Here is a 20,400-nt window from a genome sequence, read left to right as displayed (position 1 = left end):
TGATCTCTAGATTGCAACTAATCAGTGGACATGTGAACGCGCATTATGACAATGGGTGGTGAAGCCAAACGCAAGTTGCATCGAGAAATTCTTCAGGTACGAAATGAACTCGTGACTCGTGAGAGTGGCGGATAAAAGCCTATAAGTGCGCGGTTTTGCTGTAGCTGATGAGCTTCTGCCGACAGCCGTCTTGATCAGTCTAGTGTCGTCTTGATCAGTCTAGTGTATGATGTGACATGGATAATGACTACTAGCTAGGGAGAGTAAATATCTGGTTGCAGGATTCGTACGTGTAAACACAGGAGCAGGGATGAAGGATAGACCCTGCAGTGATCTGCAATTTTGCTCAATTTTGCTGTTCGCGGGTAGTACACCATTTCTTCAGAGTTATTGCATTCTTAAAGAGCTAAAGAGTCTTGGAGAAACGGATGGAATCGCAAAAAAAACTTGGGGAATGGATGCTGAATTCAATGAAAGCTACTGAACGCGCATGAGGCGATCGGTGATGGTGGAACTTGTACGGTGCAGGACAAGTTCAAAGTTGAGAGGCTTACGACATGCAAAGCAAGGTCCCCCATCTTTCTCCTGTGGGCGCCACTGTGACCCACATAGACTACGGTGGTGGCCTGCACAGTTGTGAGAATTGCCAAATTCCTGTTGGAGGCGCTTCTTAAAAAGGAGCCGAAAAGAGCGCTTAGGGCGTGTTTGTTTAAGCTTCTGCGTAGTTTTCCAGCTTGAAAAGTTTTTAAACAAACAGCAAACTTCTTGCATAGCTCTCGAAAAATTAAAAGCTTAGAAAAAACCGAGTTTATACAAACAGCAAACTTCTTGCATTTTGATTCCATAAAATTAAAAGCATCATCTAAAAGCTATTATTAGATTTTCAGAAGAAAAAGAAGAAAAATGCAGCAATAGTTTTTTTTTAGAAAAGCTCCAAAAGCTGTAGCTCAAACAAATAGCAAACTTCTCTACAGCTTCCAGAAAGCTAAAAGCTCAATTTTCTTAGCTTTTTGTGTCTTTTTTTAGTTCAGAAAGTTAAAGGCACCGTCTAAAAGCTATTATTAGTTTTTCAGAAGCAAAAGGCCAATAGCAGCTTTTTACAAAATCTCTAAAAGCTACAACTCAAACAAACGGATCCTATATCTCTCTGAGTTGAGTGAACACGTTAAACAAATCAATCGAGCGCGCGTCATACTAGGTGGTGCAAGTTGACGAATAGAAGGGTGCACGGAATGGACATCTGAAGCCGATGATATAAGGGCTAGAAAATGCTTTGGGTCATACCTGGTCACATTTTAGCCCCTCTACGCAAATATTAGGAGTCATATGTGTGACTGGCAGTCAAATCATCACCTAAGGTCCAATAACTATTTTTTTGTTTTGGAATAATTTTTTTATTGTTGGAACAATTATATTGTTATTGTTCGTGCAACAAATAAAAATTATTCTGAAAAAATTGTTCCGGAACAAATTTGACTGGATTACATATGTGGGTCAGTTTGTTGGGCTAATTTAGTCCCAAAACATAGAATTTGAAGTGGGGAGGGGCTTTGGATGTGGATATACTGATTCGAATGCATCTACACTGTACGTACATTCTTATTTTTAAGTCGTAGTCTTCTTAGAGACGTCTTTCTAAATCGTAGCAGCCTTGAAAAGGTAGACAATATTGTTATAACTAGTATAGTTAGTATATACCACTATACTAGGGCATCTTATTACAAGTGCACCTTGGCTTTCTTCTCATGCTAAATTTGTAAATCCGCATGGCATGTGGTCAGCCTCTTACCTCTGAATTTGTACTCCACCGTACAATATCTGAATATTACGTGCTAAAAATCTGGAATGACGACCTTGCAGATAACGAGGAACTCAAGAAGGAATCGAACTCGATCGGGAGGCGGTACGTGATTCTCCTAGCTCCGTCCGCGATCTTTCAACAAGAATTTGTCCCTAGAATGTTCTTGCCCCAGGAATGAGGCACGCACGATGAAAAAGGGCAAAGGGAAAAAGTAACAACAAAAATAAACAAAAGGGATCAGAGCACTTCCATGTGACGTGGACTCATGGGCGGAGCCATGTTGATGGTATTCCTAGGAATACCCAACATTTTTTTTCCCAAACAATCAAGTATATATCAAAGTATATGTGTCATGCTTCCTGAGTTAGAACTCAGCCCAACACGACAGCAATGCGCGCACTGGTCTACTCCTCTCACACGATGATAGTCCAACCACCAATCCTCCTCTCGCTCTTTTTATCTGATCGATCTTGATCGTCTCCGGTCCTGTTTTTTCTAAAAAAAAAATGAGCGTCTCCAGCCCTGTTTTCTAAAAAATGAGCTCAGCCTGCATGGTGGTAAAGGGAGAGACAGGTCACATAGCCGGAGAAACAGCAAAGTAGATAAGGGTGATGCGCCATGCATGACTGGCGGCAAAAGCTTTGTGCAGCACCCAGGGGTGGTAATGGGTCATAGCCTTAGTGGCTTCTTCACAGCCTAATAAGATTCTTAAAATTTTTAGTTTAAAATTATATAGGATTAGAGCCCGATCCGGCCCAGATCTTAGATTTTCTAGTTCAAAATTTTGGACCCTTTACCACCCCTAAGCACGACGGCGTAGAAACCTCGGCAGCATGCCACAACCATCTCCGACCTACAGAAGGGGATGCTTGAGCCTTCAAGTAGGTGATGCCCTGACATAACGTAGAGATGTGGATCGATACAAATTTAAATCTTCATATTACGATCGTTCTGAAATTAGTTATAGCAATTTATTTGACCAAACTAGGGGCCTATTTTGGACAGTAGAGAGCAGAAATTTAGATATTCTTTGTAGTTTGAATACTGGAATATTAGCATATATGCTTAGACTTGCGACTCTAATTTGGTGATGAACAATTCCCATTTATACATATCAGCATTAGACTTGACAAGATAGGTTCTTCTGCGCTTAATTACATGATCGGAGAATGTTCCTAAATATGGAGTGGAATTGAAGAACTTTGATACTGCGAGTTATCAATATTATGAGCTTTTTTATATTTCGTATTTGGATTGGAAATACCCAACTCCAAAATTCTGGCTCCGCCACTGCACCACAAGTACAGTATGCTCTCTCTCTCTGCGCGCGCGCACACAAGCGTGTGTCTGTCTGTCTCGTATGGATGCCTGGGTCACCGAAGGGTGTCGGTGACGGTGTGTTGCCTTCGAGTTAAGCTGCAGAATCGTATCAGGAACAGCTCATCTGTTACTGACACTGCGTAGCATCCATGGTGGCAGCTTGCCGCTGTTTCTTGAGCAGGAGACGATTCAGGTTCACACTCCTCTACTGTTCCTCCTCTAGGTTGACACGGCCTACAATATGGTGAGGATGAGTGATATAGAGTAATTATGCTGGACTATTGGTGTAAGCGTGTAACATGAGTAATATTTAGATATGGCATGGAATCTGGAACTGTTGATGGCGGCGTTGATGGCAAGCTTGTTGACCCTCCGTTTTGCTGCTCCCGGAGGTGAGCATTCATTAATGCATTGTTTTTCTCTTTCTCTGCCTCCATGAGCTGTTTTAAATACAGTTAATAGAAGAGTCTGGCCTCCTAAACTAAATTTGCTACTATCGTAAGTATGTCGCTATCATAAATAAGAAAGGTATCTCTACCTTTTGCAGGACACCATTTTGATCTGTAAGCAATTTCTCCTGCACAAACGAAGACAGCTGATTGTAAGTTGCTGTCATAACAAATATATTATCATCATTCAGTATTTTGATACAGGTTTGTTGACAGACTAGCTACAGTTACCACCACTAGTCTGCTGAAATGCTGACAGGTTTTCACAATATCTTTTCCAGACTCTTTTTTTTTCTTTAACTATTTCATGGTAACTTGTAGCAAATATTAAGACAGTTCCCAAGCTTAAAGAGTGCACTGGAGATCAGTTTCCCAGTCAAACCCAAACCCCTAACTGATTCAATCCATTCTCTCCCTTATTGCGATGGTTATCATCTGCTTGGCTCACTTTAAAACCAATTTGCATTTAATTTCTTGAATATATCTTAGGCTGATCTCATTACATACATAGATTCAAATCGTCCATTGATTAAATGAGACCTCTATAGAGGCAAAACTTGATTCTGGTTTAGAACGTTCTACAGCAGTTGCATGATGTAATGTTTGTAAACACTGAAAAATCAGATGTTCAGATAAGTTACAAATGAATGGTAATAGCAGATTGTAGATGAACTACATCAAAAATACATTAATCTTACTGAATTACTGAAACATGTGTATCATTATGAGACTGAAAAGTTTACTCTCCTTCCTAAAATTCTAGCAAAGTGTGTGCTCGTACCATCAACTTTCCCTAGTGGCTCATTGTAAGGATCGTGGCCCAAGAAGGGGGGGGTTGAATTGGGACTTTTTCAAATTTCTATCTAGTCCTTAACCTAGACTAGTATTGCCCAATCTATAAATTTGAAACCTAGTCACTAGAGCATGCTAGCACAAGGTCCTTAGGTAGGTAAACACACTATCATGATCATGTTGCTTAAAAGATATCACACTAGCAAGATCAAAACATAAGCAAAAGATCACACTACCATGCAAGTTGTCCTAATCAAACTACAAGCAATCAAAGACAAGAGTAACAACAAAAGGATTTAATTGCTTGAAATAAAAGTGAGAGACACGAGACAACCGGATTTTTTCCCGTGGTATCGAGGAGTTGACGCTCCCCTCTAATCCACGTTGGAGCACCCACACAAGGGTATAGCTCCCTTGCTTCACCAAGGAGCAAGTGATCACTAAGAATGCTCTTTCTCCATCTCCGGAACGGTGAGCTTCACACCGTGTACAATCTTCTTGTCTTGGGGCTCCCACCAACACCAAGAGCTCACCAAGAACCTCCCGATCACCAAGACCGGCTAGGTGCCGTCAAACACCAAGAGTAACAAGCTCCTAAGCCTTCACTTGACCTACACTCAGTTGGCCCTAGCTCAAGCACACTTGCTACACTTGCAAAGGATGGATTCTTCAAGATTGAAGCACAAACGAATTGCTAGATCTTCTCTTGTTTGCTCAAAGCACTTTCTCTTTTTCTCAAGGGTGGCCTCAAGTATTCAGGGTGTCAAAGACAACTGAAATGAGCCAGGGGGTACCCTTATATAGAGTGGAGGAGGTCACATAGCCGTTGGAAGTTTTCTGCAGAAAAACCGTGAGCACCGGAAGAACCGATGGGTGTCAGATTTGAGGCGTCGGTTCAACCGGTCTCTCTGTGTCTAGATTGTAGCCGTTGGGGTTCTGACACAGTATCCAGGTTTGCGTCAATGCACCGGTGCATGCTCCGTAGGGGCATCGGTTCAACCGGTGCTGAAGAGTTTCACTGACCAACACAAACAAGCTCTCTGGAACATAGGACGTCTAATGCACCGGTGCTTTGATTCTGAACCGTCGGTTCAACCGGTGCTGAAGAGAAGTTGAAGTCCACCAAAACATGCTCTCTGGAACAAGGCACATCTAATGCACCGGTGCTTCGATTCTGAACCGTCGGTTCAACCGGTGCTATAGGGATTTCTGATTTGATATCTGCTGGCATCCAGAGAGATAGTCCGACAGGGCGTCGGAACTTCCGGCAAGCATCGGATGCTCCGATGCTAGGGGCACCGGTTTAACAGGTGTTGCTGTTTTTCTTTGTTTTCAGCTGAGTTGACTTGGATTCGATCGTGACTTTGATTGTTTCTTCTTCCAAGTGTTGTGTTGACTTCTATTGACCATCTTGGGCTGTTTTTGAGCGAGTGTGCATGATTTCTAAGGCCAACTTAATTTTGATCAAGCTACTAACTCATGAACCCCTCTTAATAGTACGGTCAAGAACTAAAAACTATAAACCCTATCTAAATCAAGTGTCCTTCATCTCCTTATGACACTTGAGACTAGAAAGGTCCTTAATCTTTAGAAAAGAGTCCTTGGCACGCATGGTTGTTCCGAATTGAGGGGTCTCTTTTCACATTCCATATGAGACTTAACTAATCATTAATATTTCCTTCAAAACATACGTTAGTCGCATAAGGTTGTCATTAATCACCGAAACTTACCATTAGCATCTATCGGCCTAGATGCACTTCAATCTCCCCCTTTTTGGTGATATATGACAACACAAAGTAGAGATACACAAGATATGAAATTGAAAGCGATAAACAAGCATGCATTACTCGAAAAAAAAGCACATGTAGGGACATGTCAACACAGAGTATACACAATATCCAAATAACATGTCCGTACACAAAAACCATGAAGATCCAATCACGCCACAAACCACCAAGCTCCCCCTATCTCTACTCCCCCTATCTATCTCCCCCTTTGGCAACAAAGCACCAAAAAGAAAGGCGATCTAATCCTGAGCTGGAGAAGGCGGGGTCTTCCTGCTGGGTGCGGTGGAAAACTGAGCGGCGGAGTCGTCGGCGTCGTCGTCCGTCCAGTCGTCGTCGACCGAAGAAGACTTCTGCTCGACTGGAGTCGTCGGAGCAGCAGAAGTAGCTGGGGTAGCGGTAGAAGCTGGCTCGGCGACGATCGTGGAGTTCGTCGGAGGAGCAGACGTGACGGGAGTCAGTTCTGGCCGAGTGGGGCGCACGACGGACGGACGAAGCACCTTAGGCTGAGAAGGTGAGTCAAACGTGAGTGACTGAGCTGAAGGGTGCTGTAACTGATGCAGAACCTGCTGCTGTCTGAGGAACTCTACACGCTGCTCGGCGGTCCAGATGCTAGGCTATGGAGCATGAGCCGGAGCAGCGGTGGAAGTATGAGCAGGACTGGCAAACAACCCGGTCTGAAGAAAGGGTGACATCGGGAATGACGCCAAGGGTGTCTGCACAAAACCACCAACAGGAGGAGCGGGAGCAGTGGGATCGAACTGGAGCTGCTGGGGTGTAGGGAGCTGAGGCTCAGGTAGTCCAGTGTGACGGTACAGCTGACCGAAGCATCCCGAGAAGAAAGTAAACATCTGCTGCTGGATCTGGGATTGCTACTGAAGCTGTAACCTCATGGCCTCCTGCTGCTGCCGAATGCCCTCAAGAACAAGTGTCTGGGCCTCTTGCTGGCGAGCCTGCTCGGCTTGCATGCTCAGCTGAGCTGCAGCAAACCGGTCCTGCTGGTCTGAAAGCCGAGTAAGTATAGCTGCAAGAGAATCTGGCTATGTGACCTGTGCAGTGGTAACTGGAGGAGCAGGGGCTCGTGCTGCACGGGAGGATCCTGCCTCATCATCATGAGCACCACGAGGAACAGAGACAGTGGGTATATACTCCTCGTCATCCTCCGAGTCCTCTGAGTCAGTGACCAGGTAGTGTGGGAGCTGGGCCTCTGCTGCTGCTAGTGAAGCGTCCTCGGCTGCCGTTGGATCATCTGCAACTCTGCCCTCAGCCAAGATACGCTCATCCAGAACCTGCTGTGCTCTGCGCTGGCCTCTCGAGCCACGACGACCGTCTCGAGGAGTAGCAGGTGAGTAAAAACTGAAGTGTGTCCTCGAGTGCTCCAGCTCATCCATATGCTCATTCTGACTTAGCTGAGCCAGAATCCAGCAGATCCAATGAGCAAACGGATGGCGACGGTGAACTGTCATCCCATCCATAATCACATCCTCCAGCTCGCAGATAAAGAAGTCGACTAGGTCAAAGTCATGACCTGTCATGATATACAGTAAGAGCCACTGCTACAGAGCTGTAATCCCCTCATTGTATCCAATCCGATACAACAGACTCTTCCTCAGAGCTAGGTGGATAGAGTGTGCCATGGGAGTCAGCCTGTCCGGAGTCCTCGGTGTGCCAGGTAGGAACGGCTGCTGAAAGAGAACACTGATCTCCTCGTCAGATGGGACGTGAGACTCATGAGGACGACGAGGAGGCACCGTGCTGCCGTAAGCCTGATAGTGCACGAAGTGTGGCTCCTCGGCAATCTGAACTCCAAGCAGTGTAGCTAAACGTGCTCGAGTCAAACGATAGTGCCTCTCCTGGAACATGAAATCTATGAACTGTCGGTCCTCCTCAATAAACAGAGTGGCGTAAAAGACTCGAACCCATTCTCGAATGTATCTGGACCTCTCACTGAGTAGGGCAGGCAATCCATCATATCTCTCGAAGAGAGGAAGCACTGGAATCCCTCCTGCTGCCACACGCATTGCCACCCAATGGAGCATCTTGTGCTCACTAATCTTGATATCCAACTGGCAGTAGGTGTGGTAAAAAGACTCCTGGAGCAGAGTGTGAAAGCGACGATCAACACCAACGTCTCTCTGCTCGGGAAACCACTGCTCAGGGGTCACATATCTCAGTCTCTTGACCCTAGGTCCTGGAATACCCCTGAGATCAAACAGCTCAACCTCGGGCAGCTCCTCAGCACTGTCCTGACCTCCTATCTGGGTGTCACTGCCGGTGTGCTGCTGCTGTGCATGACCTGCTCCCCTCTGCGTGCCACCACCTCGAGTCCGTGGACGTGAGCGGGACTCAGGTGTGGTCTGAGCTGTCTGAGTACGTCCTGAGCGATGTAATTGCTGCTGTGGCTCCCCCTGAACCTGAGGATCCCTGATCCTGAGCGATTCCTGCCTATCTGATGCATCTGCAACTGCCTCTGCTTGCTCTCGCTCGCGGTCCTCACGGGTGCGCTTCTTCTTCTTCTGCGCTACCATCTTGCCCTTGCCCTTCTTGTCACTGGCCATCTGTCATTAGAGAGTTAAAACAAAGATTTGATTTGAGCCTATGACATGAAATCTAGTGGATAGCAGCCTTGATATCGATGACACGCTAAAAGATTTAAAAGATATCTATGTGAGCATGTGCAAAGATAAGTGACAAGATTCTTATGTGAGTGATCAAGGCAAGGATATATGTAAACATGTGTGCAAAGGATGATGTATCAATGGAATTTCACTTTGCAACAAGGTGTAAAGATCATACCCTTGCAAATCAGGGAAGAAAGCGACGAAACAGCCTAAGAGGCAATTCCTCGAACACCTGTTGTGCACTTGAAACAAGGGTGGAGGGAACTCAAATCAGGCTTGAAAACTCGTGCGTGGGAGAAGGAGTGGAGCAGCACTGCGTGGAGGAGGCTTGCTGGCGCTTGGAGAGAGGCCGTTGGCGGCGATGAGCGGCGGTGCGTGGGTGGCACGGGTGCGGCGTGAGCGCTTGAGCGGCTGCGGAGCAGCAGCGCAGTGGGGGTGCGCGTGGGTGACGGCGCAGTGGAGAGCTCGGGCGCGGCGGCGGCTTTGAGTGGCGAGCAGGCGGCGCGTGAGCGGCGGCGGAGGGGCGGTGCAGGAGCGGCGTACGGGCGCGGGTGCAGGGATCGCGGTTTCGCGAGGAGGAAGAAAAACTGTGTGATGCTGACGCGTGGGGCCCGCGGAAAGGTTAAGTGAAAACAGAACGAGCGGGCCCGCCAACCCTAAGCACCGGAAGATCCGGCGGTACAGAGAAGAGAGCATCGGTGTAATCACCGGTGTAACTTTGACCAGATCTGATTGAGATGGAAACATGGTCAACAGGGGCACCGGAAGATCCGCCACTGAGGCACCGGAACATCCGACGGGCGTCGGTGCATTGGCAGGAGTAAGGTCCAGAGACGCTGCAAGGGCCAAGACTCCACGCAGTAGCACCGGTTGAACCGATGCAAAGGCGTCGGTTCATCCGCCAACCATCGGATGCACCGGTGACCATCGGTGTAACGAACGGAGGTTGTTCCAGAGATGATGCAGAAACCGAGCCACGAAGACTTTAAGCACCAGTTGAACCGATGCAAGGTAAAAACAGGGCGTCGGTTTAACCGGTGGTTAAGGAAAATTTCTGCTGAACTACAAACTCTACTTCTGATCCAAATTTTCAAAACCAAAGCCATAAACACTCAATTTGGACCATTTTCGAGAGACAACCTCACCCCTCAAACACTCATACTAAGTGTTCGCAAGCTTTTACATAAATATAGGCAAAATAAGATCCAAGCGAGGTTTAAACACAAAAAACCAAATGTATGAGCCATTTTGCTTATGAACTTAGAGATTGAAACTTTAAGTTCGATAGGACGTGGCTCAATAGGCATGAAAGCACAATATTGATCTTATCACTCTTGTAGAGATGATATATCATATTTAGCATGAATATCTTTCTCGAAGTGTGATTTGCTCCCTTGTGATGCTACTAACATGATGCAATGCCAATGTAAAGCGAGAAATTAAACATGGATGCATTCTATATGACAAGCACATGCATTGCAAAAATTTAAATCTATCTTGTCAAGTTTGAACCCTCGGCAAGCTTCTTCATGATGAACCATTCTTCATGCCATGAGCGAAACCAAGACCACCGGCTCATGCAAGACCCATGTTCATCACTATCTTGACAAGGTTAGACAAGCCCCTAGCACATGTACATATGAAATGCATCTATATGACAAGGCAATTATATGACGTTAGAAGCATCTAAAACATTAAGCTCACTTCGCAACCTACAAAAGGTGCTCTCATCTAGAGGTTTGGTGAAGATATCCGCCAATTGATCTTCGGAGCGAACACCACAAAGTAGTATATCATTCCTTGCCACATGATCTCTTAGAAAGTGATGGCGAATATCTATGTGCTTCGTACGAGAGTGTTGAACCGGGTTGTTAGCAATTTTAACGTCACTCTCGTTATCACAAAGGAGCGGGATCCTATCTAATACTACACCATAGTCCAAGAGGCTTTGCTTCATGTAGAGGATTTGAGCACAACAAGCCCCGGCGGCAATGTATTCCGCCTTCGCGGTTGACAAGGCCACGGAATTTTGTTTCTTTGAAGACCAAGAGACTAAGGAACGCCCTAGCAAGTGGCACCCACCCGATGTACTTTTGCGATCCACACGACATCCGGCAAAGTCCGAATCCGAGTATCCCAAAAGTGTAAAACTAGCGCCTTTGGGGTACCACAAGCCTATGCTAGGCGTATGCTTGAGATATATAAGGATCCTCTTAACGGCACTAATATGTGATTCCTTAGGATTAGCTTGAAAACGGGCACACATGCATACGCTAAACATGATATCGAGCCTAGATGCGGTTAGGTAAAGAAGCGACCCAATCATAGAATGATAGAGAGTTTGGTCAACCAACTTACCTCCCTCATCCAAGTCAAGATGTCCATTAGTTGGCATTGGAGTCTTGATCGGCTTGCAATCATCCATCTTGAATTTCTTGAGAATATCCTTTGTATACTTTTCTTGATGGATGAAAGTCCCTTCCTTTAATTGCTTGATTTGAAATCCAAGGAAGAAATTGAGCTCACCGATCATGGACATCTCAAATTCCCTAGCCATCATTTCTCCAAATTCTTTGCAAAGAGTGGGGTTAGTTGAACCAAAAATGATATCATCAACATAAATTTGACATACGAATAGCTCTTCATTGATGATTCTTGTGAATAGAGTTGTATCCACCCTCCCGATCTTGAAGCCCTTGTTGAGAAGGAAGTCACGAAGGCGTTCATACCAAGCCCTTGGCGCTTGCTTGAGCCCGTAGAGCGCCTTGTACAACCTATAAACATGATTAGGATATCTAGGGTCCTCAAACCCGAGAGGTTGTTCAACAAACACCAACTCATTAATCAAGCCATTTAAGAACGCACTCTTCACATCCATTTGAAAGAGTTTCATGTTATGATGTGAAGCATACGCTAAAAGGATACGAATGGCTTCAAGTCTTGCAACGGGGGCAAATGTTTCACCAAAATCCAACCCTTCAACTTGTGCGAAGCCCTTTGCCACAAGTCTTGCCTTGTTGCGAATCACTACACCATGCTCATCTTGTTTGTTGCGGAAGACCCACTTGGTACCAATGATATTCTTGTCTTGAGGACGTTCTTCAAGAACCCAAACTTCATTGCGGGTGAAGTTGTTGAGCTCTTCTTGCATGGCTATCACCCAATCTGGGTCCTCAAGAGTTTCATCTATATTTGTGGGGTCCAAGCAAGAAACAAACGAGTAATGTTCACAAAAAGAGGCATATTGACGTCTTCGAGTTCTTACTCCACTAGAGGGGTTATCCATGACCAAGTCAATGGGATGATTTCTTGAAGTTCTTGTAAGCCTCTCTTGTGCTTGAGACGTTGATTCTTCTAGTGATTCGTCATCTTGATCTTGAGCTTGGGCTTGTTCACTTGTGATGTGCGTGTCATCAAATCGAAGTTGTTCTTCAACCACTTGTTCATCTTGGGCATCATGGAAAGGAGATGAGGCATCATCTTCTTCATCGGATGACTCATCATGGTGATGGGATGATGTAGACTTGTCTTTATCCTTTGAGTCATCCTTGGAAGTGACTTCAACTTGAGTGGATGAGGCTTGTAGCTCTTCTACCTCCTCCTTTGGCTTGACTTGCCCAATAGTGATGTTCTTCATGACTTCTCGAAGTGGTTCATCACCTACATCATCACAAGAAAAAACTTCCCCTTGGGAGCCATTAGTCTCATCAAACTCCACATCACAAGTTTCTTCAATCTTGCTTGTAGCACTATTGAATACTCGATATGCTTTGGAGTTTGATGAATAACCAATAAGAAAACCAACATCACATCTACTTTCAAACTTGCCCAGGTGCTTCCTTTTCTTGAAGATGTAGCATTTGCAACCAAACACCCGGAAGTAGGAGATGTTGGGCTTCCTCCCAATGAGAAGCTCATAGGATGTCTTTCCCAAGAAGCGGTGAAGATAAACTCGGTTGGATGCATGGCATGCGGTGTTGATGGCTTCTGCCCAAAATCTTTGTGAGATGCCATAGTCATCCAACATTGCTCTTGCAAGAGTGATCAATGTCTTGTTCTTCATCTCCACCACTCCGTTTTGTTGGGGTGTATATGTTGATGAAAACTCATGCTTGATCCCCTAGTCATTGCAAAGCTCTTCTACTTGAGTGTTCCTAAACTCCGTGCCATTGTCGCTCCGGACCTTCACAACACTTGACTCAAATTCATTTTGAGCTTGCTTGACAAAAATCTTGAAGATCCCCATAGTCTTGCTCTTGTCCTCTAAAAAAAAAGTCCAAGTATATCTAGAATAATCATCAACAATTACAAGACAATAGAGATTACCGCCAAGACTTTTGTAGGTGGTTGGCCCAAAGAGATCCATGTGTAGTAGCTCCAAGCTTCTTGATGTTGACAAATAAGCCTTCATGGGATGTGATGATGCAAATTGCTTCCCGGCTTGACAAGCACTACACAATTTGTTTTTGTCAAATGTAACATCTTTAACACCAACCACCATACCTCGTTTGAAGGCCTTCTTGAGTTGGCTCATGCCAATATGAGCAATGCGGCGATGCCAAAGCCAACCCATGGAGTTCTTGGAGAAGAGACATGTCGCCAAGCTTGCATCATTAGATGAGAAATCAACAAGGTAGATGTTACCATGTCGAAATCATTTGAATATTAAACTCTTATCCTCCTTGCTTGTCACTATAACCTCACTATCTCTAAAGGTGCATATTAGTCCTAAATCACAAAGTTGAGCAATAGATAACAAATTGAAACTAACCGACTCAACAAGCAACACATTAGAAATAGAGAGATCCTTGGTAATGGCTACCTTACCCAAACCTACCACTTTTCCTTTTGAGTTGTCACCAAAGGTGACATGTTCATAATCGCCCACATCTTCATCTAGTGAGGTGAACATCTTTACATAGCCGGTCATGTGTTGTGTACATCCGCTATCAAGCACCCAATGTTTGCCACCGGCTTTGTAGTTCACCTACACACAAATGAATCACTTTTGAGGTTTGGGAACCCATGCAAGTTTGGGTCCTTTGACATGAGTTACTAAAGCTTTAGGAACCCATAGTTGGCGTGGTAGCTTTCCCTTAATTTGAGTGCCAATAAACTTTGCCTTAACCTTTCCACTTTTAAGCTTGCTTAACAAGAAATGATTTTCATTAAATTGAGACTTGTAATTAGGAGGCAAGGTAGGAGGTGGACAAGTAGGAATTGGACACTCCCTTGTGTGATGCCCGGTGACTTGACAATGTTGACAATATGAGCCAACTTCCTTGTTGAAGCATGCCATGAGCTCCGGCGACTTGGGACAATTTTCCGGAGGGTTGGGAAATGATCCAAGTCCATTTGTCCCAAAGTGCCTTGCATTGTGGAAGAGAATCTCCTTGTGCAAGTATTCTCCTCTTGTCACATTGAACACGCATTTGGTCATGCTTTCAAGCTCCTCCTCAAGTTGTTTCTCCCTATCATGGTTAGTCTTTGAACAAGAAGGAGAAGCATGATGACAAGCAATAGGATGAGGCAACTCCACAAGATCATCACAAGAAGTAGCTATATTGACTTTGATGACTTTCTTTTGAGATTCTTTAAGTTCTTCATCCAAAGCATCAAAGGCAAGGTCAAGTTCTTGATATTTCATATTTAGGTTAGCATAATCAAGCTTGAGCTTCTTGTTGCATGAAGTAAGTGACTTGTTAAGCATAACTACTTCCTCATATTTAACATTTAATTCATCATGCTTAACAAGTAGCTTGTCATGCTCCTCTTTAAGTTGCTTGCTTGGAACAATACTTGTATCATGAGTTTCTACTACCTCATTATGCTTAACAATCAACTCATTATTTGAGGCCTTAACCTTGGCATATTCAATTTCAAGAACTTTACATTTTGATTTGTACTTCTTGATCACTTGTTGGTACTCTTCTAGGATGTTTTGCACTTCATTAGGAGATAAGCAATGTTCACTTTCATCACTAGAGGAGTCTTCATCATCACTCACCTTGGAGTTACCTCTTGCCATGAAGCACATGGGTGGTGGAGGTAGAGGTGCCTCATCACCATCATCTTCATCATCATGCATAGCAATCCCCACAATCTTTTTCTTGGATTCTTCATCACTTGAGTCATCATTTGAGGATTCACCATCCGTGATCCATTCTCCAAGGAAAGCCTTGACCTTCTCTTTTCTTGTGAAAGACCCTTTCTTCTTGTGGTCCTTTTTCTCATAACTTTTCTTTGAGGTCTTGTATTGATTGTCACCATCTTCTTGTTTCTTGTTGAGCTTTGAAGGCTCCGGACAATCATATGAGAGGTGACCATATTTGCCACAATTGTAACAAACTTTCTTGATATTGTCCTTGTTCTTCCGGGTACGAAACTTGTTTTTCTTGGGGTCATAGTTGTACCCTTTCTTGTTCAACCTTGACATCATCTTGGAGGTCTTCCTCATGAGGAGTGCTAGCTCAACATCACCGTCTTCATCACTTGAATCTTCATTAGCTTCATCTTCGCTTGAGCTTGGTGATGGAACTTTGCACTTGTTCTTTTTCTTGGACTTATGATCACTCTTAGCTTTTAGTGCAAGATCTATTTGTCTTGCGGTGGATCAACTTCTCCCAAGAGGAACATCTCATGAGACCGAATCTTCCCAACAACATCACTCACATCAAGTGTTTCAAGATCCTTCTCATAGAGCAATGAGGTGATGATGTTGTACTTGGGCTTGTGTAGACAATGTAGAATCTTCCGGATGATATCACTAGTAGACAAAGGAGAAATATCAAGAGCGTTAATGTCCTCAATAAGCATATTCAATCGAGCATACATTTGTTCAACCAATTCATTTGGAAGCATTTTGAATTCATTTAGTTTTTCCTTAAGCACTTGATATTTTTCTTCACGAAGCTTTTTAGAACCTACATAAATAGCTTCAAGTGCTTTTCAAATTTCATGAGCGGTCTTTTTGCTGTGAATACGAGCAAAGATCTCCTCACTAAGAGCATCAAACAAAGCATTCTTTGCTCTAGCACCATATTTGACTTGATCTTCATTCCACGGACCAACAATAGGTTTTTCCGTGACCGCCCAAGCCATGGGATTAATAGCCTCAAGGTAACCCGCCATGCGAGCTTTCCAATAAGCATAGTGTCTCCCATCGAGCTTGGGTGGACCACCACTTCCCCGGCCATATTCTAGGATTTTAAGCCTAAAAAGAGAGCCCTTGCTCTGATACCAATTGTAAGGATCGTGGCCCAAGAAGGGGGGTTGAATTGGGACTTTTTCAAATTTCTATCTAGTCCTTAACCTAGACTAGTATTGCCCAATCTATAAATTTGAAACCTAGTCACTAGAGCATGCTAGCACAAGGTCCTTAGGTAGGTAAACACACTATCATGATCATGTTGCTTAAAAGATATCACACTAGCAAGATCAAAACATAAGCAAAAGATCACACTACCATGCAAGTTGTCCTAGTCAAACTACAAGCAATCAAAGACAAGAGTAACAACAAAAGGATTTAATTGCTTGAAATAAAAGTGAGAGACACGAGACAACCGGATTTTTTCCCGTGGTATCGAGGAGTTGACGCTCCCCCCTAATCCACGTTGGAGCACCCACACAAGGGTATAGCTCCCTTGCTTCACCAAGGAGCAAGTGATCACTAAGAATGCTCTTTCTCCATCTCCGGAACGGCGAGCTTCACACCGTGTACAATCTTCTGGTCTTGGGGCTCCCACAAACACCAAGAGCTCACCAAGAACCTCCCGATCACCAAGACCGGCTAGGTGCCGTCAAACACCAAGAGTAACAAGCTCCTAAGACTTCACTTGACCTACACTCAGTTGGCCCTAGCTCAAGCACACTTGCTACACTTGCAAAGGATGGATTCTTCAAGGTTGAAGCACAAACGAATTGTTAGATCTTCTCTTGTTTGCTCAAAGCACTTTCTCTTTTTCTCACGGGTGGCCTCAAGTATTCAGGGTGTCAAAGGCAACTGAAATGAGCCAGGGGGTACCCTTATATAGAGTGGAGGAGGTCACATAGCCGTTGGAAGTTTTCTGCAGAAAAACCGTGAGCACCGGAAGAACCGATGGGTGTCAGATTTGAGGCGTCGGTTCAACCGGTCTCTCTATGTCTAGATTGTAGCCGTTGGGGTTCTGACACAGTATCCAAGTTTGCGTCAATGCACCGGTGCATGCTCCGTAGGGGCATCGGTTCAACCGGTGCTGAAGAGTTTCACTGACCAACACAAACAAGCTCTCTGGAACATAGGACGTCTAATGCACCGGTGCTTTGATTCTGAACCGTCGGTTCAACCGGTGCTGAAGAGAAGTTGAAGTCCACCAAAACATGCTCTCTGGAACAAGGCACATCTAATGCACCGGTGCTTCGATTCTGAACCGTCGGTTCAACCGGTGCTATAGGGATTTCTGATTTGATATCTGCTGGCATCCAGAGAGATAGTCCGACAGGGCGTCGGAACTTCCGACAAGCATCGGATGCTCCGATGCTAGGGGTACCGGTTTAACCAGTGTTGCTGTTTTTCTTTGTTTTCAGCTGAGTTGACTTGGATTCGACCGTGACTTTGATTGTTTCTTCTTCCAAGTGTTGTGTTGACTTCTATTGACCATCTTGGGCTGTTTTTGAGCGAGTGTGCATGATTTCTAAGGACAACTTAATTTTGATCAAGCTACTAACTCATGAACCCCTCTTAATAGTACGGTCAAGAACTAAAAACTATAAACCCTATCTAAATCAAGTGTCCTTCATCTCCTTATGACACTTGAGACTAGAAAGGTCCTTAATCTTTAGAAAAGAGTCCTTGGCACGCATGGTTGTTCCGAATTGAGGGGTCTCTTTTCACATTCCATATGAGACTTAACTAATCATTAATATTTCCTTCAAAACATACGTTAGTCGCATAAGGTTGTCATTAATCACCGAAACTTAAAATTAGCATCTATCGGCCTAGATGCACTTCACTCATGTTACACGTCACGTGCGAGGTAGAAAGGAATCAAAAGGATTGTAAGTAACCTTTTTCTGAAGCTCAGAAATTGAATCAAACATGAGCTGATTCTGCACCAAGAAAAAGAATGTTATGATATGATAATTGACAAAGAAGTTAGTAAAAAAACGAAATAGCTGTGCACCACAACAACAACTTTATCCCAATTGATTGATTCACCTTTCTTGATCTTATATGCTTCAGAGAGCTGTCCAGTTGTTGCTCCAGTTGCTGTAGTTCTTTTGTGGTCAGTGAATCTAGTTGTTCTCCTAACAGTTGCCTCCAGTTGGGTGAATAGATAGAAACAGTGAGTCAGTAGCTGTTATTGTAAACTGAATAAGGATCTTCTTTAGGCCTTGTTTGGTTAATCCCTCCACAAGGGGATTGATGGGGATTGGAAGGGGTTGAGGGGGATTTTGACTTGTTGGGGATTTAATCCCTCCCAACCCCCTCTAATACCCTTCAATTCACTTGCAACCGACCAAAGTCTAAGCAAGTCTAAAATACCTCTGACTCTTCTGAAGTGCATCAAGTTTGGTTTTTAACCTGCCATATTCATCTCCCCAGTTTGCCTGGTGCAAAAAGGATCACCTTGATTTTAACTGGAATGATAGTCTCTGGTAGATAAGGAGATTTCATAATTGTACCTGGTCTCCAATATTTGGATCAAGTACTGCTCTTTCTTCAAATGAGTATCGTTGGTAACGCTCAAGAATGCCTTCCATACTGAATAAGTATCAACAGCAATGTCATGCTCCAGCAGCTAAAATTGATGTCTCATTTAAACAATATAATCAGGTGACTAGGCAGGGACGATTTCTCTTTTCTTTTGCACCTTTATATTACTAGGTGCAGTATATTACAAGTCTTGTGCAACAAAAATACGGCAAAATTCACAATGCACAATATTCATGGTGACCCAGGCTTAAGTTTCCACTATTTAAGGAATGCCAAATCCATACAAGTATTTTATCCTGATCCTGAACTTGCAGGAAACATAGGGCAGTTAACCTCGAATAACATGTATAGCTAGATGCAAAGCATGGCTGGAACAACTGTATCATCACATGCACAGAGAAGCTGGTTATTATTCAATGAACTCATGGTGCTTCATAGTTCAAATGTGGCCTGAGAAAGGATGTTTAAGAAATAAGAATGCAAGAACATGTCATGAGTACATAAATGTAGCAATCTACTTACGCAAACAAAATCTTCTGTTGCTTTTTGTCAATAATCAGGTGTATTGTCACGGACTCTTTTGTTGGGCGTGTATATCGCCGGCGTCCGCGACATACTCACGATTAGGAGGTTGAGATTTTGTGGAGTCTGTTTCTTTTAAGTTAAGATAGAGTCGGAGCCTGTTAAGGAAAGGAGAGATTAATTAGGCAAGAGTGCTTAGACGCCTGATCTATAAAGGCTGCTAAGAGGATTGTAATCAGTTTTTATCGAAGGAATAGAAGTCCCGTGAGGGTTCTGTTCTTCGGTCCTGGCTGGGACATCTGCCGCCGGCGACCAAGGCAGTCCTCCGAGAACCCGTGCTCGCTACCCTCTTCGTTCTTGCTCACAATCTCAATTGCTTCTAGTTTCTCCTCTGCGCACTCCCATCCGGCCTCGCCATACCAAATTGGTATCAGAGACCAGCACTGGGGCATCGCCATCTGATTCCATGGCCGGCCTCAAGGAAGACGATCCTCCACTGACGGATTCCCAGAAGCACGACCGCACCTTGGCGCAAATCACCACCATTAACAAGCGCTTGGACACCCACGACCTCCGCCTGTCCCGTCTCGAGAAGCAGAAGGTCGAAGACAATGCGGAGCAGAGCCCGGAGGACCCAAAAACAGAGGACTCCGGGCGTGGGCCCCGCGGCAGCGGCCGGGGCGGAGGCGGCGGCGGCGGCGGCGACGGGGGTGGCGGCGGCGGCCCCTTCAATCGCCACTACCATCGCGACGACGACTGGCGGCGCCCCCATCGGCCGAAGCTGAGCTTCCCCCACTACGATGGCGAGTCTGACCCTCTTCCGTGGCTCAACAAATACGACAGCTACTTCCGCGGCTGCCGCACCATGGATGAAGAGCGGGTATGGCTGGATTCCCTGCACCTCGATGGCGCAGCGACCGAGTGATATTACCAACTCGAGCGCAACGAGGGCGTCGTCTCCTGGCCGCGTTTCGCTGGGCCCTCTTTGGGAGGGCTCCGGGGTGCTCCGGCTCCAATACTGTAGCGCATTCAAGAGCCGGAGCCGGTGGAGGTACATTTTTGCAGCTTCACCGGCTCCACCTCGTTTGTAGTTTATTTTGGATCTCGTTTTCCATTCCGGCTCCTTACTACAGTGACGAACAGTGCAACTATAGTACTATTTCCTGTAGCATGCGACTACAGTGCAACTACGGGGACGGAGCCCTCCCAAAGGGCCCTATGTCAACATGCGATTCGGCCCGCCGATTCGCTCGAACGCGCTCGGTGAGCTCAAGGACCTTCGGCGGACAGGCAGCGTCGAGGATTATCAGAGGCAATTCCTTGCTTTGCTGTGCTGCTGTGATAATTTGACATGGCAACACCAGGTGGATTTATTCACCTCAGGACTCGGCCAGCCGCTGTGCTCAGACGTGGAGAT

General features: G+C 45.0%; 1 protein-coding gene across 1 annotated transcript; it reads right to left on the bottom strand.

The window, feature by feature from the left end:
- Positions 1 to 2,889: 2,889 nt before the first annotated feature.
- LOC120707471 (MADS-box transcription factor 18-like) lies at positions 2,890 to 19,209 on the bottom strand. Its single transcript, XM_039992377.1, has 7 exons — positions 18,431 to 19,209; positions 18,291 to 18,355; positions 17,964 to 18,063; positions 17,813 to 17,854; positions 3,660 to 3,698; positions 3,428 to 3,561; positions 2,890 to 3,358 (listed from the first exon to the last, which is right to left on the bottom strand). The coding sequence occupies exons 1-7, from the start codon at positions 18,506 to 18,508 to the stop codon at positions 3,175 to 3,177; spliced, it is 642 nt and encodes a 213-aa protein (XP_039848311.1). The 5' UTR covers positions 18,509 to 19,209; the 3' UTR covers positions 2,890 to 3,174.
- Positions 19,210 to 20,400: the final 1,191 nt, after the last annotated feature.

This window comes from Panicum virgatum, chromosome 5K, assembly GCF_016808335.1.
Source record: "Panicum virgatum strain AP13 chromosome 5K, P.virgatum_v5, whole genome shotgun sequence".
Taxonomy (NCBI): domain Eukaryota; kingdom Viridiplantae; phylum Streptophyta; class Magnoliopsida; order Poales; family Poaceae; genus Panicum; species Panicum virgatum.
This window is presented reverse-complemented; position numbering and strand designations above follow the sequence as displayed.

What these genes read in the sequence shown, in the direction of transcription:
- LOC120707471 (XM_039992377.1), bottom strand. Translation starts at nt 18,508, where the DNA reads ATGGAAGGCATTCTTGAGCGTTACCAACGATACTCATTTGAAGAAAGA. An exon ending in TTTCTGAGCTTCAGAAAAAG is followed by an intron (nt 3,699 to 17,812) that starts GTTACTTACAAT and finishes TCGTTTGTGCAG; the next exon opens with GAGAAATTGCTTACAGATCA. An exon ending in AAAATGGTGTCCTGCAAAAG is followed by an intron (nt 3,562 to 3,659) that starts GTAGAGATACCT and finishes TATTTAAAACAG; the next exon opens with CTCATGGAGGCAGAGAAAGA.